This window comes from Monodelphis domestica, chromosome 2 (genome assembly GCF_027887165.1).
Source record: "Monodelphis domestica isolate mMonDom1 chromosome 2, mMonDom1.pri, whole genome shotgun sequence".
In the NCBI taxonomy this organism is placed as follows: domain Eukaryota; kingdom Metazoa; phylum Chordata; class Mammalia; order Didelphimorphia; family Didelphidae; genus Monodelphis; species Monodelphis domestica.
In genome coordinates this window covers 503,157,154-503,182,276 of record NC_077228.1, presented here as the reverse complement: position 1 = coordinate 503,182,276, position 25,123 = coordinate 503,157,154, and the positions used below count along the sequence as shown (strand labels likewise).

The following is a 25,123-nucleotide window of genomic DNA, read 5'->3' as shown; positions in this document are numbered from 1 at the left end:
CACCTATTAAGTTTGAATACTTCCAGAAATGTGGAACTCACTATCTTGAAAAGTGAGCAGTGGCCTTCCCAAGACACTGGTTTGTGAGGACTGGATTGGAGGGAACCTAGTTTCTGAGGGAGGCTTTTATATGCATGCAAAACTCACTCAGAAGTTGCCATGATCTAATTGTCACTCAGTCATTGACTCCTTGAGGAATCTTCCATAGACTCTCTTTTCTCATCTCCAAACTGAGCCATCTTATTCTACTGTTTCCAATATATCAGAACTCAATGCAGCACTGATAACATGGAGCACTGGGAATATAAGAACCCAGATAAGTTTTGTGGTTTCATGGGAGTGGGGAGAGAGAGAGAGAGAGAGAGAGAGAGAGAGAGAGAGAGAGAGAGAGAGAGAGAGAGAGAGAGAGAGAGAGAGAGAGAGAGAGAGAGAGAGAGAGAGACAGACACACAGACACACAGACAGACAGACACACAGACACACAGACACACAGACACACAGAAAGAGAGAGACAGAGAGAGAAACAGAGAGAGAAAAAGATACACAGAGACACACAGAAAGAGAGGCAGTTCAATCTACCCACCTGCCTGGCCTATGGTACCCATGAACCTGGTGACAGATGCATTAACTGCTACTCACATTTTTCTTTCTTTCCTTCTATTTCTAGTCTTCTGTGTATAGCTTCCCTCCAATTCCCCTCCAAATTAAAGGATTATAACAACTTGGATGGGAAGTCGCAGGCCATCTAATTCAACCACCTCATTTTACAGATATGGGAATTAAGGCTCAGAGATGATTCAACAACTTGCCCAGATTTGATCTCAGGCCCTTTCATTCCAAATCCAACCTTTTTTCCAAGGCACCATATTGCCTCCTCCTTTGGAAAGAGTGGATTCCATCAGACTTTAAATTCAGAACAGTTTTTAGATCTTTGCCAACTGTTGTTTCTTTTTCTTCTTTCAGTGCCCACCACCCAGGCACATGGCAAGCTTCCCACCTCTCTGGGGGGCCCAAAACATGAGCCCAGAGCTGCCTCCTCCTGGCTCCTAGCCACTCAGAAGTCTCCTCTGAAGCTGCTAAAAAGAGTTCTATATTGCTTAAAAATTCTCTCTATTCATGTGTTTGCAAACTGCTTTGTAAAATGCCGGGTGAGCCTGCTTTGGAGAGGTGAGAAATTTGGGGCCTTCATTGGACTGCTTGTTATTTCTCCCAGCAGGTTCACCAGGCACTATCATTATTATTCTTGCCTTTCCTGGGGCCTGGCCAGGAGCCAGGAAGACCAAGGCTTTGGGTCATGGGACCTTAGCTCACCTAAGATAACTGGGATGGAGTCCTCTTCATGTTAAATCAATCATGTAAAAAGTAGACTCTACTTCATAATGGGCCATCTTTTATGTCTGAAGGTGACCTTACCCACTATCAGCAAAGCTTGTGACTCAAAATGTTTTTTTCCCTCTAGATTTTTCTTGGCTTCTAATTTTTCCCTCTACTCTTCATCTTCTGTTTGTTTCTCTGTTTTCTTTCTTCTCCTGGTCTTCTCTCCATAGCTCCTGTGTTCTTCTTATCCCTTAGCCTTCTTTCTATTTCCCAAATCTGTATTTCTTATCTTTTGATTGCCCCAGTATCTCTCCACTCCCCCACTCACATTAGTTCTTAGTCATTCTTCTTTTCTCTTATATCTCTCTACCCTCCATCTTCTCTCCTCACTCCACTCCTGACTTCATTATTCATCTTCTCTTCATCCCTTGGATGGCTCCCCATCATTTGGTCCTTATTTTAATTTCCATTTTTTCCCTATATTCCAGTCCTTCCTCTTCAGTCTTCTTCACATCATTCAATCTTCAGTTCACTATCCTCTCTCTATCTCCTGGCCCTCTCAACATCTTCTGGTCATCATTTCTCTCCATCTTTCGATCTCCTAATCTTTCTGATTTCTATTTCCCACCCTGCCTCCTCTGGTCCTCAATGTACTCTCTAGTTCAAGGAATTTTCCCCATCTACTGAGTTTTCTCCACTTCTCATTCTCTCTCTAATACCTTCACCACTTACCGTCTTTCTGTCCTCAGTTCATTATCTAGCTCTTGGCCTTCTCATCTGATGAGGTTTTTTTTTCTGTATTTCATAATCTCACCAACACTTGGACCTTTCTCCACCTGTAGTCACCTGCTATCATCTTTCTTTATCCTGGGCTCTCTCTCTATTCGTTAATTTTCTCCTCATGCTTCATCTTCTTTCCATTTCCTGTTCTTTCCCCCCTTTCTCATTAACTTGTTTCCATGAGATTTGTCTCAAGGGAAATTCAGATGCTCATATCCATCATTCCTGGCCTTGTCCTATAGTTACAAAAAATAGAGGTCTCCCTCTTCCCTCCTCTAAGAGAAATAAGTAGCTTAGAGTACTAACCTAAGGCTGGCTCCGCACACTCCTTGTGCTGCTCTGGGGTACAGAAAGGGGCATCCCCTGTATGGACAGAAAAAAGTGATAAGACAACTCAGGAACTTACATGTGATTCAGTCTGCACCACAGAACCATTCAGAGAAGAAACCTTTCTTGGTTGCACAGCTAATGAGTAGATGAGGAAGGATGTTTGTTTAATAGCACATTGTATTTCTATCATGCTTTAAAGCAGAATTTTTTCTTTATTTGAAAATTTTTATTTAATTAATTTAGAATATTTTTCCATGGTTACAAGATTCATGTTTTTTCCCTTCCCCTCCTTCCACCCCCCCTGTAGCCAACGAGCAATTCCACTGGGTTTTACATGTGTCATTGATCAAAACCCAGTTCCATATTATTAATATTTGCATTAGAGTGATCTACAGCAGAATTATTAATGCTTATGATACCCTGGATCTCTTCAGAAGTCTAGTGATGCCTATGGATCCCTTCTCAGAAGAATGTTAATAAAGGCATAAAAGAAAAATGCATAGGATTACAAGGGAAACCAATTATATTGAAATAAATTTATTAAAATATATTTAAAAATACCAATTCATGGACCCCCTAAGTTAAGAACCCCTGATTTTAGGTAATGAGAGGAAGGGAATAAACATTTATATAGCACCTACTATGTGTTAGGCACTGTACTAAGTACTTTACACATATTATTCACTTAATAATCACCACAGGTTTTTGAATTAGGTGCTGCTATTATCACCATTTTAAAGTCGGAGAAACTGAGGCAGACAGAGATGAAATTATTTTCCCAAGGTCATATAGCTAGTGTCTGAGCCCATATTCAAACTCAAGTTTTCCTGATTCCATGCTGAGTACTCTATTTATTATATCACCTGGCTGCCTCTACAAAGTACTCCTCCCCCTTCCCACCATCTTCCAAAACCACAAGTCTTAATATATATTTTTATACCCTTATCTTCCATCTTGGAATCAATACTGATTTCTGATTTCAAGGTACAAGAGTGGTAAGGGGTAGGCAGTTGGGGTTAAGTGACTTGCCCAGGATCATATAGCTAGGAAGTGTCTGAGGTCAGATTGAAACCCAGGACCTCCTGTCTATAAGTTTGACTCTCAATCCACTGAGCCACCCAGATGCCTCTTAGAATACTTTTTAAAAAATTGATCAGTTTTTGACTTTGTGTCCCTGGTGTCTAGCAGAATGACTGACACATAGTGGGTACTTGTTAAGTGCTGGTTGATTGCTCTAAGCCTTTGTTGACAAACCTGTGGCATGTGTGCCAGAGGAGGCTGCTCCCTTCCTCCTCTCTATGCACCCCTGAGGACATTTCTCATATCACTTGCTCCTCTGCCCAGCAGCCCAATGGGAGTTCTTCTTTCCTCTTAAATCCTGGATAAGGTGGGAGGCTCATATGTGGCATGAGGTAGCAGTTTGGGCACTTGGTCTCTAAAAGGTTCACCATCACTGCTCTAAGATAAGAGTCTCTATGGTTGGAAAATGGATAGGTCATTAAGCCAAGAGGCATCAGCCCAGAGATATGTATTAGCTAGTAATAGCCTGGCATCTTATCTGAAGAAAAGAAAAAGCCCAAACAGCAAGATGTTTCCAAGTTATCTGTATGTTCAATTTGTGTTCTGTGATGATGGACTATATTTTCCTATTTATCTGATGTTTTGGTCTTGTGCAGGCAGAGCTTTTGATTGCAACACCTTAGAGAAAATGAATCCAGATTGCCAGGGTCCAGGAGTTCTGGGAAAGTGTTGAGGTGACAGCAGGAAGCATAAAACTACTCCCTGTCCTGCCACAGTCCCTGGAGGTCAGGCTTCCTGACCAGGATCCCACTGACCTGGCATGTGAACCATCCGGCAGTTACAGTTTTCCACAATGTAACGGGTTTCACAGTCAATCCTACAAGCTGTGATACTGTAAGCAGGAAAGAAGTCAAATCCCATCTCTGAAGATCGACATTCTCCCCATGGAGGTGGCAGGTACGTGAGCTGGAAGAGAGGAAGGAGGTAGACATTGGTTACTACAGGGGACAAAAGTGTTTTCAGGATGTGAAGATAAATGGGAAACCATATTAGATTTGGAGTCAGAAAGAGTAAGTGTTCAAATTCCACTTCTAGCAACTACTAGGGGGAGCAGAGATGAGTTTTTTGAACCTCTCAGCCTCAGTTTCTTCATCTGTAAAATGAAGATGAAAATATCTGTAGTACATCCTTCCTGATGTTGTAAGGTTCTAATGAGATAATGTATGTCAAGTATTTTGCAATTGGAATGGAAGTCTCTTCTGAGTGGGAATTGTTTCATTTTCTGTATTTGTATTTCCAGCACCAAGGTCAGTGCTGGGCACATAGATTATAATAAATTTCTCTTGGTTGATTGGCTGATGCATTTTTAGGCACCATCGAAATGTCTATTATTACTGTTACCAAGTGAGGTTCAGGGACTTTCCCAAGACACCCAGGGAGTAACAGAACCAGGATTAGAACACAGATTTTCTGATTGTAGGTCTATTGGCTTATCCAGAAGACTGCTATGGAGTGACTCGAAGGTGGGTAGCTGAATTTCATCAGGCGTGTTGTCTTGCCACTGCCTGATCTGGAGAAAGTCCAGATTCCTCAGCCTGGTTTCAATCTATCTTTCCAGCTTGCTCCTTCACTATTCCCCTTTAGCCAGCTGACTCATTTTCTTTTTGCTCTCAGACCCCATTTAGATACACACAAAAAAATATAAGGATACCTCCCCTAAGAGCTTTCGTTTATGCAGATTATATCCATTGATATTTATCATATTAAAAATTAAAGTGTCTTAGTATTATTATGAAAATAGTTTTGACCTCATGGACACCCTGAAAGAGTGTAAGGGAGTCTCACTGGTCTCTAGCCCACAGCACTTCTAGAATATGTTATATACATCCTCCTCCCCACATCTACCTTTGTGCCAGGGGTCCAGAAGTCTCTGAGCTTTTGCCCTGGAAACGGTCCAGTCCCTGCACCACCTATTCACTTTGTCAGGGTTCAGGAGTTCAGGGAAAGAGTTGAGGTGATGGCAAGAATCATAAAACTACTCCCTGTCCTGCTATGGTCCCTGGAGGTCAGGCCTCCTGACCAGGATCTCACTGACCTGGCATGTGAACCATTCAGCAGCTACAGACAAATCCAAGGACACTTAAAGATATATAAATATATATATATGATACACACATATGTGCATATTATATATACATATATAATATGTATATATAAATTTTATTATTTTTTACTTTTTGTTAATTAACAAGTTAGCATTTAATATTTAAATTTTATTATTATATTTTAAAATTTAATAAGAACTGGCTTTTATGTGGTGCTTTAAAGTTTTCAAAACAATTTACAAATGATATCTCATTTAATCCTCAAAATGATGTAGGTGCTATTATTTTACCCATATTATAGATGAGAAAATTGAGTCTGAGAGTGCTTAGGTAAGTCGTCCAGGGTGACACAGCTGCTATTAAGTATCTGGGGCTGGATTTGTACTTAGATCTTCTTAATTCCAAATCCTACAGTCTACACTCTACATCACCTGGCTGAGTGAGAGATTTTCCCCCTTCTTATCCATGCTATCCTCCCCTCTCCCCACCCAGAGAAGTCATAATTAGCATTTATAGAGAACTTTAAAATGAACATTATAGGCTAAGAGTTACTGTTGTCAACATTACTAGAGAGGTAAACTTGGAATTAAGAAGATCTTGGTTGAAATCACTCCCAAGACATTTATTAGTTTTGTGATTCTGGACAAGCCACTTAATCCCTTGGGTCCCACTATCCTCACCTGTAAAATGGGGATGATAATAATCATGTCTACTTTCCAGGGTCATTGTGAGGATTCAATGAGATAATTTTACATTAAGGGATTTGAAACATAAACCCTGCTCTCTGGTAGTTAATTTTTACCTGGAAATGTTGGTATATTTTGGTTTCAGCTACTTTAAAAAAATCCTTATTTTCTGTCTTAGCAACAACTCTAAGACAGAAAGGGAATGGCTAGGCAAATGGGGCTAAGTGACTTGCCCAGGGTCACATAGCTAGGAAGTGTCTGAGGCCATATTTGAACCCAATGCCTCCTGACTCCAGGTCTGGCACTCTATCCATAGTGCCACTTAGTTGTCCCTGCAGCTATTTTTTAATCTTCTAACCCACCCCCTCTTCCCATAAAGCTGCTGGAGAAATCAAGGAGGTCATACATAATCTTATGGGCACGGAAACCAGATTTTCTAGGTTGGCATATATCTGAAACTCTAGGAGCACACCAATTCCATGGTGAACTCCAAAAGTGCAGACAGCTGGTCTCATGAACCAGTGCTTAGCTCAGTGCCTGGCACAAAGAAGGCACTTAATATTTATTGACTGATTGATTGCCCATGGGCATACCACTCAATTTCTTTGAGAATGGGTCTTTTCCTCTGCCAGATGCCAACTGTCTTTTTAGATCAATCAATCAACCAACCATCCAATATGCATTTATTAATTGCCTACCATTTACCAGGCATTGGAATGAAAAAATTCTTTCTTCCCAAGAAGGATACATCCTCATGGGGAAGATCACAAGACAACATGTAGAAGTATATACAGAATAAATACAAATAAATTCAAAGTTGTTAAATAGATAGTAGTTTTGGAGGGAGATCAATATTAGATGAGAAGTAAAGACTTCACATAGAAGGCTTGAATTCTCTCTTGAATCAAGAGGTGGATCCTATAATGTAGAGGTGAAGAGGGAAAGCATTTTAGGCATGGGGGATGGCTTTGGCAAAGGCTTGGCAAGAGGTGATGGTGCATCACGTGTAAGGGCCAGAGAGAGTTTGGCCTGACTGCAGATTTGTCCCACCTTTAGCCATCTGGTTCCCAGTTATAGTCTCTCTGTAGGGACCTTTCATTCTTTTCTGTTCTCCCTGACAAGTCACGGCGGCTCTTTTCATTTGTTTCCTCGAGTGATCCAAGTGCAAACTTTCAATCTGGCTCACCCAGATGGAGGGGTTGCTATCGGGGACTGAGTTTATGGGGCTGGTTTTTATTCTGATGTTTTTATTGCAGTGTGTGGGTTGATTTAAGCAGGTCTACAAAGGCTAGTATTGTGTTTGCTTCAGGAGGCTCCTTTCCGACATCCTGCTCAATTAGGACAAAAACCAAATCCATCAGTGAATAATGGAGGCATCAATGGCTGGCCAGTTAGGACTGGCACCTTGGGAGCAACTGCCTTACATCAAGATTTATTTCCTCAGAAGAAGCCACAGACCAGCCCATGCTCTGCCCTGTTGGAGCATTTAATTTCTGAAGTAAAAAGAGTGAAGACTGACCCAGCAACCGAAACTATGGTTGAACATAAATCTTTTTGCACTGACTGGGGCTCAAGTTGTTGCTGATCCAGCAAGTCTTAGTAAATCAGAAAAAGATTAAAGAAACATCCAGCCAGCCATTGCTCCCCTGCGATGTGCCTGGGGTCCATGAAACAACAAAAGGGGAGTAGCCTATCATATTGAAGGGCCTCATTAACATTATGAAGAGTTTTCATTGTATTTTTCATGTTTTAAAAGAGTTTTCATTTTATAAATGAATTCTAGGTTCCTTTAAGCAACAACTTACCTAGGGGCAGTTTAATATCTGAAGTCTTAGATGATTTGAACCACGACTCACTGATCAGCCAGAAATTAAGATTAAATATCTCTAGGGACAGCAAATGGGAAAACAGCAGTTGTTTACAGAAATTCCATTTATGTGAAGTTTGGCAAGAAATTTCCTGCTTTGTGTTTTTTTTTAAATCTATTTCATATAAGAGTCATCAGAGTTCAGCAAAAATGATGCTGGTTTTAGAGTCAGAGGACCTGATTTCAAATCTTGCCTCTGGCGATCACTACTTGGGTAAGTCACATAGAAGAGTTGGACCTTAGTTTCCTCATCAGTAAAATGATGGACATAGATTAGATGACCCAAGATTTTTTCTATTCAAGGATCATGAGAGGCAGCAAGGGTTAATGGAGAAAGAGCTGGCCTTGAGGGTGGAAAGGCTTGGTGGCCTTTGTCACATGATGGCTGGCTGTGTGACCCTAGACAAGTCATTTCTACCTCTCAAAGCCTGAACACCTCTCCAAGACCCTAAGTTGAAGAGAAGATGATGCCTGATTTGGGAAAAGGAGTTTCCTCATCCCAGAGTTTCCAATATGGATGAAATACAGGTCCAAGTGGCTACTCTATATTTATAAATGTTGTTTCTCCCATAGAATGTAAGCTCCTTGAGGGAAGGAAATATTTCATTTTTATCTTTGTAGCCAAAAAAATGTGCCATGTTGTTTTCAGTTATGTATGACACTTCATAAATCCATTTGGAGTTTTCTTGGCAGAGATACTGGAGCAGTTTGTTCTTTCTTTCTCCAGTTCATTTGACAGACAAGGAAACTGAGGCAAACAGGGTTAAGAGACTTTCTCAGGATCACCCATCTAATAAGTGTCTCAGGCCACATTTGAACCCAAGTTTTCTTGACCCTAGGCCCAGTGTGTCCCCTTGTGACATGAAAGGAATTTAAAAAATATTAATAAAAAATGAGTTTACCATATAAGTTCATGGTGGTTGGTATCTTGCTGGGTTCTCACAATATTTTACCTATTTGGAATTTTACTCTATATTTTAATAGTTGACTACATTATTGTTATGATTGTTATTGGATGAGACCAATGATTTTATTGCTATACAAATCTATCTGGCAATACAATTTAAAGATAGCTCTGGGCAACAAGAGGGTAAGTGATTTGCTCAGGTGAAATAGTATTTGTGAGAAGCAGCTCTCTTTCTACTAAGTCAGGCCACCTCTCTTGGATGCATTTTTAAATATCAGGGCCTAAAAGGATTTGGGGCCACATACCTCTGTCTAACCCATATCTGGGACCTCTCCCAATCCTACTCTGTTCTTACTTTTGAATTGTGAGCCCAAATTCCCTCCGACTTACCCTTTCCTCCCTTCTCAGGCTTTGATCTCCTGGTTTCTCAAAACCGTTATATCTCACCGAACACTCATCAGCCCCTCTTCGATTAGTTTCTTTTCCTGCTACCCAATGCCAAGCACCTGAACCAACGTGGGCCATGTTGAATCTTTCCCACAGCTGACACGTGCTGCCTCCAGCTGAGCCCTGGCTGTTCAGCTATGCAGCCAACAGTGCTCATGGCCCCGAGCACTGGCTAGCATCCCTGGCTTCCTAAGTTTATGGTGATAACTATGATTGTTATTATATCTTGGGCCCCAGACTTATTGGCTGGGGCTGAGCAATTACCAGGAAAATCAATGGGAAAAGAGCACTTCATTTTTTGCTAAACAAACTCCCCACCTCTCCCATCTCTCTCTTTCCACTGCTAAAGGTCAAAGTCACTCAAATCGCACATAGGAAATGCCTCGTCATTGATGTTGCCCTGAAAGTCAGGGAAACCACTGCCAACTTGTCTCATTTCTATCTACCATATTGGGATCCAACAGGGTAATTAAGGCATGATGGTCAAAGAGGTGGAAGATGATGATAACAACTACCATTTATATAGCGTTTTACAGTTTGTGAAGCACTTTACATGATCCTCACAACTACCTTGTGTACTGATGCTATTATTATCATCCCATTTTGCAGGAGTATGAGACAGAAAGAATTTAAAAAGATCAAATAGCTAGTAAGAGTCTGAAGCAAGATTTGAACTCAGGTCTTTCTGATTTCATCCACTATACTGCTTAGCTTTCTCTTTGGCCATGGGGCTCTATAGAAGAGCCTCAAATATTCAGGGATCACTTTGGTATCCCTGAAAAGGAAGATGCATAAAAATATTAAGAGAGTCTTTTGGTCAGTCTGGCTTGTCCACTGGGCTGGGGTGAAAGAGGCATCAGAACTCTTTTCTTTCCATGGCCCCATGCCAGGTGCTAGGCAACCATATGGGATCAGACTTTCCAAGTACAGCAGGCCTTACACATTAGGAGGCAGCATAGTAAGGTGAAAAGTATCTCACCTTTGAAATCAGAATACCCAAGTTCTAATCTCTCCTTTAATATTTGGTGACCTTGGGAAGGTCAGTTTCCATATTTGTAAAATTAACTCTTAGGGCAACTAGGTGGTATAGTGGATAAAGTGCTAGGGCTGGTGTCAAGAAGACTCATCTTCTTCAATCGAAATATGGTCTCACATACTCGCTACTTGTGAGACCCTGGACAAGTCACTTCACCCTGTTTGACTCAGTTTCCCCATCTGTCAAGTGAGTTGGAGAAGGAAATGGCAAACCACTCCAGTATCTTTGCCAAGAAAACCCCAAATGGGGTCCCAAAGAGTCTGACATGAATGAACAACATTTTGATGAGTGTGGAAATTTCTCTGCCATCCCCTTAGAATGCTATCTGTCCATCTTTTCAATATACAATATCCCCGATTCCCCTTTTATTCCTACCTCTGCTCAAAACTCTCCTCCACTGGGTTTTCTCTGTTCAGTTCTAGTTACTCCCATATGACTTCAGCAAACTCTTAATACTTAAGTGTTAGGCTCTGTGTAAACTGGAATCAGTTATACCATTGTGTAAACATGCTTCTGTTCTTGGTGTCAAATATTTCTCCAAGGTTTTCTGTATCTTTCCTATTTGATCATTAACTCCCTTAAGGGAGGCAGCAGAAGGAGAACTGGCTTTGGAGTCAGGAATCATGACTTCTAGTCCTGGTTTTGCCACTGACAGTTGCTAAGTGACCTTGGACAGGTCCCCTCTTGTCTCTAGGCTCTAGTTTCCTTCTTTATTAAATGACAAGGTAATTTGGTGAAAAGAACACTGGCTCTGGAGTCAGTTAATATATGGGTTTCCCTTTCTCCTCCGCCATTTATTACCTGTGTGACCCTAGACAAATTATTTAACTTTTTTCAGTTCTAAAAAGGGGGACACTGAATTTCCAGATAGAGAGGTGATGGATTTGGGAGAGAGCCAGAGATATATCTTACTTTGATATGGCCAGTGTAGGAATTTATTTTGCTCAACATATATGTTCTGAATGGGTTTTTACTGTTCTCCCTTTCTCAGTTGGTGGTGGTGAGAATTCAGATATTAAAACAGAATAAAATTTAATTAAAAAAGGACTTGAACTAGATTGCCTCTGAAGTTTCTTCCAGCTCTAGATCAATCAATTGCCAAATATTTATTAAATGTCTGTGCTGTGCCAGGTGCCAGAGGGATAAAGACAAATAAAAAACCCCTATGATACATAAATATTTGTAGATACAGACATGTCTCAGATGGAGAGAAATAGCTAGAAATAAGACACAAAAATAGTAGGTGGAAGGTAAACTCAGAAGGCATTAGCAGCTGGGGGTCTAGGAAAGGCCTTTGTTGTAGTGGATAAAGAGCCAGGGCTGGAATCAAGAAGATTGCTGAATTCGGATATGGTCTCAGAAACTCACTACTTGTGAGACCCTAGGCAAGTCACTTCACCTTGTTTGACTCAATTTCCTCATCTGTCAAATTAGTTGGAGCAGGAAAGGGTAACCGACTCCAGTATCTTTGCCAAGAAAATCCCAAACGGGGTCCCAAAGAGTCTGACACAAATGAATGACAACAATGTTTTGGTGAGTGGGGAAAGAAGGTAGCCTTGGAGCTAGTCTTGAAGGGAAGCCAGGTTTCTAAGAGGCAGAGGAGGGGAAACAGGAATAGGGAGAAGGCCAATGCAAAGGCAAGGGACTGGGTGATAGAGTGTCCTGTAAGAAAGAACAAATGGGCCAGTAAGACTAGACCAAATGGAGCAGGTCGAGAAGCAATATGGAAGAGCTCTGAGAAGGCAGGAAGAGACCATGTTGTGAAGGGATTTCAAGCCAAAGAAAAGAGTTGCTGTTTGAGCTACAAGAATACATCATGGCTTACCATACTCAGCTCAAGGATAAGAATTCCCAACCCCAACTCCATTCCCTCTCATAGAGCAATTCTAAGTCCATCTGTGCATTACTAACACGCCATTATAATCACATTTTCATCTGGATCCAATTTCCGGGACACGTGCTATTGATGCATTCAGCAGCATTGTTAACATTTTCAGAAAGCTGCCTCAGCCTGTCATTTGTTCATGAAATGTGGAGTGGAGGAAGGTTCTTCTGGAAGAACTAGTGGAGGAATAGAAACAGCCATTCATGGGTTCCCAGGAGCTTCTTGGGAGCCCCAAAGATCATGGGCCTCCACCGATGTATTATTTTCCCTGGCCAAGAGGAATCTTATCCCATTTATAGCACAAATGCTGTGAAGGTGTCAGGATCATCACCTCCCTGTTTATGTGACCTTGGATGCTTCCTACTGTTTAGTCTTATGAGGAAAGGTTTAGAACACTCTTGATAGAATATAACCTCTTTGAGGGCAAGAACTGTTTCCTTTTTGCCTTTGTATTTCCAGAACCTAGCTAGTTCCTAGCAAGTTGATTGATTGAAAGTATCCCACCCCACCCCATTACAATAGAATATAAAAGCTCTTTGAAGCCAAGAACTATTTCACTCTCCTCTGTGTATTTATTGTTCAGTTGTTTTTCAATCATGTCTGACTATTTGCTACCCCATTTGGTGTTTTCTTACTTGAGTGGGTTTGCCATTTCCATCTCCAGATCATTTGATAGGTGAGGACACTCAGTTAAACAAGGTTAAATGACTTGCACAAGGTCATATGGCTGGTCTGAGACCAGATTTGAACTCAGGAAGATGAGTCTTTCTGACTCCACTGCACCACTTAGCTGCTGCTGTCTATGTACTGATAGTGCTTAATGTATTATTTGAAGCATGATAGATGTTCAATAACACAACAGGGTTGTTCCCTCTGGGCAATGCAAACATGAAAGATGGAGCTTGGCGCAATGGAGAGAGCACTTGAAGTCAAGGAATCTAGGTTCCAATTTTGCTTCTTATCTAATCTGTGTATTCAAATAATTTTTACTTTTTGAGCCTTAGTTTCCCCATTGTAAAACAGGGATATTATTTTACACTACTTACCTTATGGGGCTGTTGTAAGGAAAGTGCTTTGAAACCATTAACCTGTTACCAAAATGTGAGCTATTATCAACCATCATCCCATTTCTGGTAATTCTCTATGGTAGCATCACCTCTCAAGCAAGCAAAGGGGATACCAGTTACTACTAGCTGCTAAAGGGAATTAAAGGGAGCTTTCATTAAGGAATCAGACAAGCTGGTAATTTGTAAGGCAACAGCTCTTTATTGTGCTCCATTTTAAATCGCACAAGGCATGGCCCAATGCCTAAAAAATCACCTTGGGGAAGGGGCATCAAATAATCAATGAAGAGGTGACTCTTTTCTTTGCCAAGGCAAACCCTTCCATATGTGCGAGCAATCCCATTCCATCTCTAGCAGATTGCTCCCTCTATCATCCCTTATCGTTCAATAATCTTTAATCTCTCCCTATCTACTGATATTTCCTTACTGCCTATAAATATGTCCATCTCTCCCCAATCCTCTAAAGATTCTCTTTTGACCCTTTCAATCTTGCCATGTCCCAAATAACCTCTTCCCTGAGAGTTTACTATCCACAATCTACTGTGGCCTTATTTATAACAGGTGTCTCCATTTCCTTTCCTCTCAGACTCTTAACTCTCTGCTCTCTGACTTCTGACCTCATCGTTCAACCAGAATTGGACTCACCAATCACTGATGGGATAGGAAGAGAAGGGAATAAGTATTTATATAGTATCTATAATGTGCCAGATCCTGTGTTAAGTGCTTTCTTTTTTACAAAAATTATCTTATTTGGTCCTCAAAACATCCCTGAGAGGTAGGTGCTATTATCATCTTATATTACAGTTGAAGAAACTGAGGCAGGGAGCTGCCTTGCTCAAGATCAATAGCTATTAAGTTTCTGTGGCCAAATTTGAACTTGGGTCTTCCTGGCTCCAGTCTCAGAGTGTTGAATGGCTACCCTATCTTTTTTTTTTTAAAGACAACAATGAGACAGTTCTTTCCCCGAAGAAGCTTATAGTCTGTGAAAGGAAATTTAATATATATTAATGTTAATTATATTATATATAAATAATATAATTATGATTATATCAATAATTATAATTGATAAAATATTAATATTAATAATACACATCCACATATATATGTATAACATTGAACCCATTGAGTGGGGGCAACTGGGTGGCTAAGTGGATTGAAAGTCAGGCCTAGAGATGGGAGGTCCTGGGTTTTAATCTGGCCTCAGACCCTTCCTAGCTGTGTGACCCCGGGCAAGTCACTTAACCCCCATTGCCTAGCTTTTACTGCTCTTTTGCCTTGGAACCAATACACAGCACTGAATTCTAAGATGGAAGGTAAGGGTTTAAAAAATTTTTGAACCCATGGAATGACTTTAGGAAGGCCAATATGGAAGTAGAGCCCTGCATAATATGATTTTTCAAAAAATGGATATAGCCAAGATAACTCCTAGACTGAAAATGTCAAATATTTTATGGCAAAATGTCCCTCTTATGGATAAGAATTAGATCTTTGTTTTCATTGGTGTAGGGAACTCTTATGTAAGAAACTGTACCCTTTACCAATGCATGCTGGCACCTCTTCTCAAATTTATAGTCTGAGAGAGTTGCCTAGAGTACCGAGGCTAACACTACACAGCTAGCATGGGCCATGCCCAATCTCTTAATTGCCAAATTTAATGACCTCTCCTCAAACCTCATCCTTTTTGGCCTCTGTGAAAACTAACACAATTGATCCCTTTCTTCTCCTGGATATTTCCTTTCTCTCTAGTTTTTCATGACACTGCCATCTAATTTTTCTCCTTTGTGATCCATTCTTCTCTATCTCTTTTGCTAGATTTTCATTGACATGAAGGTCCCCTGATGTTCCATCTTGAGTTCTATTTCCATCTCCCTCTATATTTCACTTAGTGATCTCATCAGCTTTACTGGTTTAAATTATTATCTCTTCAAAGATGACTCTCAGGTCTACATAATCCTAACTTCTCTCACTGGCTTCCAGTCTTGCATGTCCACAAGCCTATTGGACTTCTCCAACTGGCTATCCCATAGATATCCAATGGTGGATGATAGGTGAAGGGAGGGCAGAGCATAGAATGTTTATCTGTCTTTAAGTATCTGAATGGCTGCATCCAAAGAAAATGAAGGATTAGATCTCTCTGTCAAAAGTATATGGAAGTGGAATTTTCTAACTTTCTAAAAATTAGAGTTGTCTAAAAGTGGAATGCATTCCTTTGGGATAGAGTGCGTTTCCTCTCCTGGAGGTCTTTAGGCAAAGCCTAGGGGACCACTTTTGGGGCATTCTGAACTTCTTGGCTTCTTCTAGGGAACCCTCTATTCATAGATGGGGTAGGGAATGGCAGGAAGCAAGGGTGATAAAGGACACTCAGATAGTTATAGCAGGAGTGCATTTGGTTATTCAGTCATTCAGGCATGCCTGATTCTTGGTGACCCCATTTGGGGTTTTCTTGGCAAAGATACTGGAGTGGTTTGCCATTTCCTTCTCCAGCTCATTTGACAGATGAAGAAACTGAGGCAAACAGGTTAAGTGACTTAGCCAGGGTCATACAGCTAGTATCTGACACTGGATTCCAACTCAAGTCTTCCCAGCTCTACAGCTGGAGCTCTACCTAATGTGACATCTAAGAGTTCATTAAAGATCCTCTGTGTCACCTAGGGAACATCATGTGTGGATATGTATGCCTGTGTGTGTGTATTTGTGTGAAGGTTGATCATTCTGAATAATAATAATAACAAAAATTATTTCTGGGATATCTAGGTGGCTCAATGGATAGAGAGCCAGCCCTGGAGATGAGAGGTACTAGGCTCAAACCTGGTCTTGGAGAAGTCTTAGCTGTGTCACCCTAGGCAAGTCACTTCACCCTAATTGCCTAGTCTTTACCATTATTCTGCCTTGGAACCAGGGCATAGTATGGATTCTAAGGTAAAAGGTCAAGTTAAACAAAGATATCTAATGATAAGGTACTTGAGGGTTTACAAAGTACTTTGTACTCTAATCCAATGAGAGAAGTAGTACAAATGACATCATCTTCATTTTCTAAATAAACTGACACTTAGAAAAGTGAAGAGACTAGTTCAAGGTCACATAGCTAGTGACCAAGCTAGCCCTAGAATCTAGGCTTTCTGATTCTAAGACCATAGCTTCTTGAGGGCATGGGTTCTTTTATTTTGGGTCAAGAATCCCTACCACCTAGCACAGCACCCAGAACACAGTCAACAGTTAGTACTTAAAAAATTATAACTAGGGAGATAGGTGGCAGAGTAAATCTGGCTTCGGATTCTTACTGTCTGCCTCAGTTTCCTCATTTGTAAAATGGGCATAATAACAACACCTACCTGCCAGAGTTGTAAGGATCAAATGAGATAATATTTGTAAAGCACCTGGCCAATCTTAATGTGCTCTATAAATGCTATAGCTGTTAGCTATTAACAAATGCTCACTGATTGATGGATTGATTTCCCCTAGGAATATCTCCCTATCCTACTCTTGTGCTGCTCCTCCTCAATTCCCTATGGATGAACCCAGAGATAGTCCCTTTATTATTTTTCTTTTTAAAGAAGAGACCCTTCATTTCCTGGTTCACAATCTCCATCTCATTGCTGTAGTCTCCTGGAGCTGGAGATTTGGACCAATGATTAGTGCATGTGCTGAAAAGGAGGGGACAAAAAAGCCAGAGAATCTACCCTAAGGGTAGTAGCAATTAAAGTTGAACTTCAAAATGACCTAAGAATAGGCGGTCCAATCTGTGGAGGCATAGATTAAGCACATGCAAATTCTATGCAAATAGACTCAGCATTCCCTTAACATTTATAACTGGCTATGCCTCCTGGGAAAATTCGAGAAAGGACCACTGACCTAAATCAAGAAGTCAGCTGGAAAGAATCTATATATAGGTATGTTTGTGTGTGTGTATACATTCATACACGTTTTTCTTCTTCTAAGAGACATTGTCTTTCATTTGGAAAAATGCAGAATTGGTTCTTGCCATCCTGATAAAATGAAATTTGCTGTGTACCTTCTCATGTGTGCTTGTAATATCACAGAGTGCCAGATGCGAACTGTTAGTCATCTTTAGCTAAGAGAGGGCCCCAGGTGCTTCCCACTGCGTTACGGAGGAGAATAAGTAATCACCCTCTCAAATCATGTTGGCTGGTTCTCTGAGGCTGATCCATGTATAGCTCAGCCTTTTGAAATGGAGGTGAGTAGCCTGGCATATGAAGCAAGTATCATTTATGCATTTATTTATCTCTGCCTATGTCCAAAGTGATGGGATATAGCATGCCACATTAAAAAGAACATCACATAGGATAATCACAGGTTTAAAAAAACAGCGATGATTTAAGAGAAACAGCTTCAGCACTATTAGGATAAATAATGAAGGCTGATTGGGTTTGTTCCATGTGATTGGAGGTAGTTTACTCCCATATGGAGCCTATGAATGGTAGAATCCACAGTGGAATTGAAAGATCATCGATGGGCAACAGCTCTGCGAATTAAGTCAACAATACTTTAACAAAGGAAGATGGAGAAAATGGCTGAGTTATGAGGGTTTTTTTATTTTTGTGGAAAAGGAGGGGCTGATGATGGCAATAAAAGACCAAATCATTAGAAACAGAAATTATAGAAGAGTTGTTAGTCTTAAGGAGTCTGTTCTTAGTAATCAATGAAGATTATGCAAAGAATTGGTAGAAATTGCTGCAGGTTGTTGTTGTTGTTGTTGTTGTTGTTGTTGTTGTTGTTGTTGTTGTTGTTGTTGTTGTTGTTGTTGTTGTTGTTCTTCTTCTTCTTCTTCTTCTTCTTCTTCTTCTTCTTCTTCTTCTTCTTCTTCTTCTTCTCCTTCTCCTTCTCCTTCTCCTTCTCCTTCTCCTTCTTCTTCTTCTTCTTCTTCTTCTTCTTCTTCCTTCTCCATCACAGTTGGGTAGCACAGTGGAGAAAGCACCAGGTCTGGAGTCAGAAGGTCCTGGGTTCAAATTTGACCTCTGACACTTCCTAGCTACATGGCCTTGGACAAGTCACTTAAACCCAATTGCCTACCTTTTACCATTCTTCTGCCTTAGAACTGATAACTTAGTATTGATTCTAAAATAGAAGGTAAGGGTTTCAAAATAACAATAACCAGTAGTTATATAGTATGTGATGGTTTTCAAAGTGCTTTACATATGTTAATCTCACTTGATATTTAAGATGATATGACTTGGTCACTAGAATTTTAGACTGACTAAATTATTTGCTGTATTTCAATGACTGACAGATAACAAGTCTATACAAGAAATATAGAGCTCACAATATCTTTGAGAACTCTGCCAATTAACAGTATTAGAACTAGTACATGACCCCTAACCAAACTTTTGCTCACAATTATCCACATATACTTAAGAACAATATTTTCAGTAAAGGATGGGGGGGACAAACATTTTAAAAGCATCAATTATTAGTTGTTTTATATACTTTGAAAATATTATCTCATCTGATCCTTATAACAACTCTAAGAGATAAGGGCTTTCATTATTCCCATTTTACAGTTGAAAAAAACAAGATAGGCAGAGATTAAATGACATCTAGAGTCATTCAACTAACAAATGTCTGAGGTGTGATTTGAACTCAGATCTTTATGACTTCAGGTTCAGTGCTTTATCCACTGACAAAGAAATGTCACCATATCAAATATTTATAATCTCTCAGCAACATTATATGAGGCAACAGAAATACTGCCTCAAGAATGACTTGTGTACATCTATGTCTAGAAAAAGAACTGATAAATAGAAAAAGTAAGACATCATTTTATACATATATAGATATCTTTTTGTCTTATGATGCCTTCTCTAGTGGAGGGGAGGGAGTTACTTGAATATTTTAATGTAACAAACAAATAAATAAATTTAAATAAAAATATTGAAATGTAGAAGAGGAGAAAAACCATGTGGGAATAGGATGAGGCATATATTATCCCTGCCACCCTTTCAGTAGGTAATCTTACATTCTAAGAAAAAAGTAGCCAATTTAACTAGCTGTGGAATATTCCACAGTACATTAAACATACAAAAATCATCCTAGAATAGTGACTTGTCCTAGGACCATCTCTATGTGAACTCCATAGAAATACAAAAATGAAATAATAATGATAACAATAATATTTCATGAAAGTCTTACTCTGAAATTCCTCTGGGGTGGGGAAGAAATCTTGGGACTTTGATAGGTTATGCCAGAGGAGCTCCAGCAGTTCTTACCCAATAGAATGTAAGCTCCTTGAGAGCAGAAACTATTTCATTTTTGTCTTTGTATAATGAGTGCCTAGAATAGTGTCTGAAACATAGTGGATACTTAAAAAAAATGTTTATTGAATTTGTTACAATTCTGGTTCTGCCACTTACTATCTGTGTGAACTCAGGAAAACCACTTAAAGATTCTCTAAGCCTTGTTTCCTTTGACGCAAAATGGGAAGGCTGGGCTTGAATTTGAAGAAACTGATCACTCCCATGATCTTAAGCATTGAACTGTAGGGGGCAGCTGGGTAGCTCAGTGGATTGAGAGCCAGGTCTAGAGATGGGTGGTCCTGGTTTCAAATCTGGTCTCAGACACTTCCCAGCTGGGTGATCCTGGGCGAGTCTCTTAACCCCCATTGCCTAGCCCTTACTACTCTTCTGCCTTGGAACCAATACACAGACAGTCTTGATTCTAAGATGGAAGGTAAGGGCTTAAAAAAAAGGAATTGAACTGTAAATGTTTCAAGGTAGTAGGTATCCATTGTCCAAGGATCAGTTTAAAGTGGCTCAGACCAAATTAGCTGGAGGGGGTGATTTTTTTTTTCAGCTATAACAACTGGCAAAAATTACCTGGTGACATGGAAGGAAGAACACTTTGAACCATTATTCCTCCTTCCTTCTAGTTCTAAGATAGCCTTTGTTATTTTATATACTTGCACTCTTTTGAAAAGAGTGAAATTTTGAAAGTTTTGGTATTTCAACTCCCTCCCCCTTTGTATTCTTCTATTATTCACTTTATGACTCCTTCCCTGTTGTGCATGAACTTTTTTTTAAACCCTTACCTTCCATCTTGAAATCAATACTGTGTATTTGTTCTAAGGCAGAAGAGTGGTAAGGGCTAGGCAATGGGGGTTAAGTGACTTGCATAGGGTCACATAGCTGGAAAGTATCTGAGACCAGATTTGAAACCAGGACCACGCATCTCTGGGCCTGGCTCTCAATCCACTGATCTACCCAGCTGCCCCCATGAACTTAAAAACAAACAAACAAACCTTTATTTTTTCATCTTAGTATATTGATTCCAAGGCAAAAGAGTGGCAAGGGATAGGCAATGGGGGTTAAGTGACTTCCTCAGAGTTACTCAGCTAGGAAATTGTCTGAGGCCAGATCTGAACCCTGGACTTTTCATCTCTAGGCCTGGCTCTCAATATACGAAATCACCTAACTCCCCAGTGTGTCTACTTCTAGGGCTAGGCTGCGAAACTTCCTAAGCATGTTCCCAACTTAAGGGATTTAAGTTCTAGAAGCCTGGTCCTTTTCCTGAGAAGTCTCTGGGAGGCTAGAATGGCAAGCCTGGTCCCAGCTGACTTTCAGTCTCTTTTTCCTACAATCCTTAGGCAGATGTTTGAGTTGATCTAAGCCACCTCTACCAATCTCTATTGTGGTACCCTTTGACTCTCTTCCTTTCCTTCTCTAGCTGATTTGTTTCAGCAGGGTCAGGGGAAGGTATAAGGAGGGTATTTCAGAAAGAATCTCTACAGCTTTGGGGATCCCTAAAATAGTTTTTTCTAGACAGAAAGTAGCTTCTTACTCCTCCCTCTGCCCTGGCCCCTTACATGGCAGGGCAAAATCAGCGTCTGCTGTTTGTTGCAGGATGGTGAGCATTCAAGGAGTGAGGCATGTCAGCAAAGACTGTAGTAGAAAAAGATCCTAATGTGAGCTTCAAGTATAAGCCTGTAGGTCAGTTTGCATCCCTACAAGGAAACCAACCATCCTTCCGTCCTTCCTTCCTTTCTTTCTTTCTTTCTTTCTTTCTTTCTTTCTTTCTTTCTTTCTTTCTTTCTTTCTTTCTTTCTTTCTCTCTCTCTCTCTCTCTTTCTTTCTTTCTTTCTTTCTTTCTTTCTTTCTTTCTTTCTTTCTTTCTTTCTTTCTTTCTTTCTTTCTTTCTTTCTTTCTTTCTTTCTTTCTTTCTTTCTTTCTTTCTTTCTTTTTCTTCCTTCCTTCTCCCTGCCTTCCTTCCTTTCTCTCTCTCTTCCTCTCTTCCTTCCTTTCTCTCTCTTCCTTCCTCTTTCTTTTTCTCTTTCTTTCACTCTCTCTTTCTTTCCTTTTCTTCTTTCCTTTCTTCCTTTTTCTTCCTCCCTCCCTTTCCCTCTTCTCCCCCTCTCTCTCCTTCCTTCCCTCCCTCCCTCCCTCTCTCCCTTTGTTAGCCATATGCCCATCTGTAGTTGCTATATATCCAACATATAATTCCTTTTAAAAAAAAAAAACTTGGTAGAGATTGAGGAAAGTGTCTAGTCATTCATCTTATCAGTTGTGTGGCCCAGAAGTCTCAGTCATACTAATGGTAAAAAGATAGGCTTTTGTTTTAAGGAGAAATTCGGGGTCATTAAAAGTCTTTCAATTAGGGATTGGCTAATCCAATTCTGGCACATGAATGTAATATAGTATTGCTTACAGTACGAAACAGTGAATATAATGAACACAGAGAAGCATGGTAAGTGGATAGGGCACTTGATTTGGAGTCAAGAAGACTTGGGGTCAAATTCTATCTCAGACTTAATAGTTATGTGATCATGGTAAAGTAACTCACCCTCTCAAAACTTCATAAAATGAGGGGAGTTGGCCTTAATGGCCACTAAGGTCCCTTCAAGCACTCTAACTAAGATCTAATGAATTGATGCAGAATGAAGCAAGCAAAGCCAGGATAACAATACATGACTACAGCAATTTAAATGGAAAGAACACTACTACCAAAATAATTGAACCTGAATGTAGTAAAATTAATCTAATAACCAAGACTGGTGCTAAAGAAGAGACATGACAATACACCTTCCCCATTTCCTTCTTTGTTAAGGTGGGGGAGCATGAGTGGAATAGTGTCTATGGAGTCAGACTTTTTTGATGAGTTAATTGGTTTTGTTGAACATTTTTTCTCCTTTTCTGAAAATTCTTTACTTGAAGGGATGGCTCATTAGGAGGGGACAGGAGAAGGATATACTAGGAAAAGGAGATGATGTTAAAACAAAAAGCACTTTAATTAAGAAAATGTACTTTAAAATAATTGTCATTTCTAAATCATTTTAAGGTTTTTGTAAGACTTATTCCATATATTATCTTATTTCATTCTCACAACAAACTTATGTGGTCTATATTTTGGGTATCAGGAAATTGGAACTCAGACATGTTTAGTGACTTGTCCACAGTTATATGTTAATAAATACCATGAATGGGATTCAAACCCAGGGACTCCTGACTCTAAGCCCAACACTCTTTCCACTGACTCACATTTGTATGGCAGTTTATGGAATTCAAAGCATTTATCTCTTTTGATCGTTGTAAATAATATTCTATTAATATAAAAGAACTAACTTTACCAGGCACTTAATTAATGGATGGATACCAAGGCAGGCAGAGGGTGCTCTGCTCTCTGTCTTGTTTTGTTCAGCTGATCTGAACTAGCTCTGGATGGCATGTGTATCAGATGTGCAGATGGACCAAAGATATGAGGAAGCACTAATATGTAACACCATTGGCATGGGCCACTATCTTGAAAGGCTGAAGTGATAAACCAGACTGAATAACATGAAACTCAGGAGGGATAAATGAGAAAGTCTTAGAATTAGGTTCAAAAATTCATTTGCTTTTTCATGTGAGAAAGATTTATGGACTTTAGTGAGCTATAAGCTCAGTAGTAACCAGCAATGTCTGATATATTGGCTACAAAACAAACAAACCACTTGCCCTAGAAGGGAGGAGTTGATAATCTCCTATATTCAGTGCCGACCAGTCTACATCTGTATTATTTCATTCAGCCTTGGACACAACTTCTTTTAAGAGACAATCACAAGCTGAAATGTATCCAGAGAGCAAAAACAAAGACCAAACTATGGGCAGAGCAATGCTTCCAGCCCATTGCCCATGGTCATCTTTCCAAGAAGCAATCCCTGTCAACATGCAGTCTGGAAACTGCTCCTGCAGGTACTATACCCACATTAATTGAAGACTCAATATAGAAAGTTCTTGTCATCTTGTCTTTGTCTTGTCACCAAAATCTTTGGCTCTGTCAAATGGTTTAACATCAGAAAGTGATCTGGTTTTATCAGCAAAAATGGTATATAATAAGAGGCCTTACTATCTCCTTTGCCACTGTTTTCAAATGATCAGAGGACTCTTCCATATGATTTGCAGCTGAACCTTCCCGAGGTATTGTCTCTCTAATTAGAATATAAGCAGGTCCTGGATATCAGGGATTGTCTTAGTCTTAAAAAAAACCCTTACCTTCTTAGAACAGAATCAGAGTATAGTTCCAAGGCAGTGTGAAGACTGGATTTGAGTCTCTCTTGATTGTAACAATGAAGGTACTTAGCTCTTCCTTGTTTGTGAAGATAAAGTTGTAAACCCCTGTCTATTTTTAGATGTTAATCCCCCAAGTATAAAGCAGTACTTAAAGTTGAGTATGGAGACCTAACAATTTTGAATTTTAACCACAAAAAAGGCATGAACACCCATTTCATACACTGAGTGGGAGGTCTTTGACCCACGTGTGAAAGAGTGGGCAGTCTTGGAGTGGAGCGTCAGCTGTGATTGGTAGATGTAAAATTTAGGGGGAGTGACACAATAGGAAAAAGGTCTTTAAAAGTGGAAACAGAGACACACTTGGGACAGACATTCAGACTTGGAGTGAAGAGAGTCACTTGGCTATGGAACTCGACCCTGGAGGAGCTCAGGCGGGAGACCTCAGACTTCTTTCCTTTTAGAAGGTCACTGTGATGAGTGTAAAGGCTGACTTCCTTACTTGCCCTTCCTGGAGGTGTGAGCTTCCAGGAAAGGCCCATCATCTTGAAACTCCTTTTCCCTGGCTAGGGCCTTAGAATTGCTACCTGGGTCAGAGGAATCCAGACCTCTCTCTCTCTCCTCTTTTCTCTCTTCCTTAATATCTTCCCTCTAATGTAAAATAAACTACCATAAATTCCATTTGACTTTAGGAATTCAGTTTTGGAATTTAGAAATTAAATTCCTGGTGACTAATTAAATATTCAGTCCAACCATAAAATTAACAGCAGAAGAGCAGTAAGGGCTAGGGAACTGGGATTAAGCAACTTGCCCAGGTTCATCCAGCTAGGAAGTTTGAGACTAGATTTGAACCCCTAGCATCTGTGGTTTCCAGACCTGACTCACTATCTTCCAAGCCACTTAGCTGTCTCTTTTTCTTACTCTTCTAATTATATACTTAGCACAGATCTCTGAACACAGTAAGTGCTTAATAAATATTTTATTCATAAATTCATTCATGAAGGGACTATGGATATAGATACAAGGAAAATTATAAGGTAATGAATTTTGGCTCAATGAAAAGAAGGACTCTCTAAAAGCCAGCTGCCTGACAATGGAATGGACTGTGAGTTTTTCATCACTGGAGATACTTGAACAAAAGCTGGATAGGGTTAGGGATGCGACAGAGGAGGTTACTTATGGTGAT

General features: G+C 40.0%; 1 protein-coding gene across 1 annotated transcript in view; it reads right to left on the bottom strand.

Moving 5' to 3' along the window:
- The window catches only part of ASIC2 (acid sensing ion channel subunit 2), a 396,698-nt gene that overhangs the window by 21,043 nt on the left and 350,532 nt on the right, over positions 1 to 25,123 (bottom strand). Inside the window, exons 4-5 of the mRNA XM_056819461.1 lie at positions 4,263 to 4,413; positions 2,164 to 2,460 (exon numbers count right to left, since the gene is read on the bottom strand). Of these exons, the coding sequence (XP_056675439.1) occupies positions 2,399 to 2,460; positions 4,263 to 4,413 (213 nt within the window). The 3' untranslated portion in view covers positions 2,164 to 2,398. The remainder of the gene's footprint in view (positions 1 to 2,163; positions 2,461 to 4,262; positions 4,414 to 25,123) is intronic.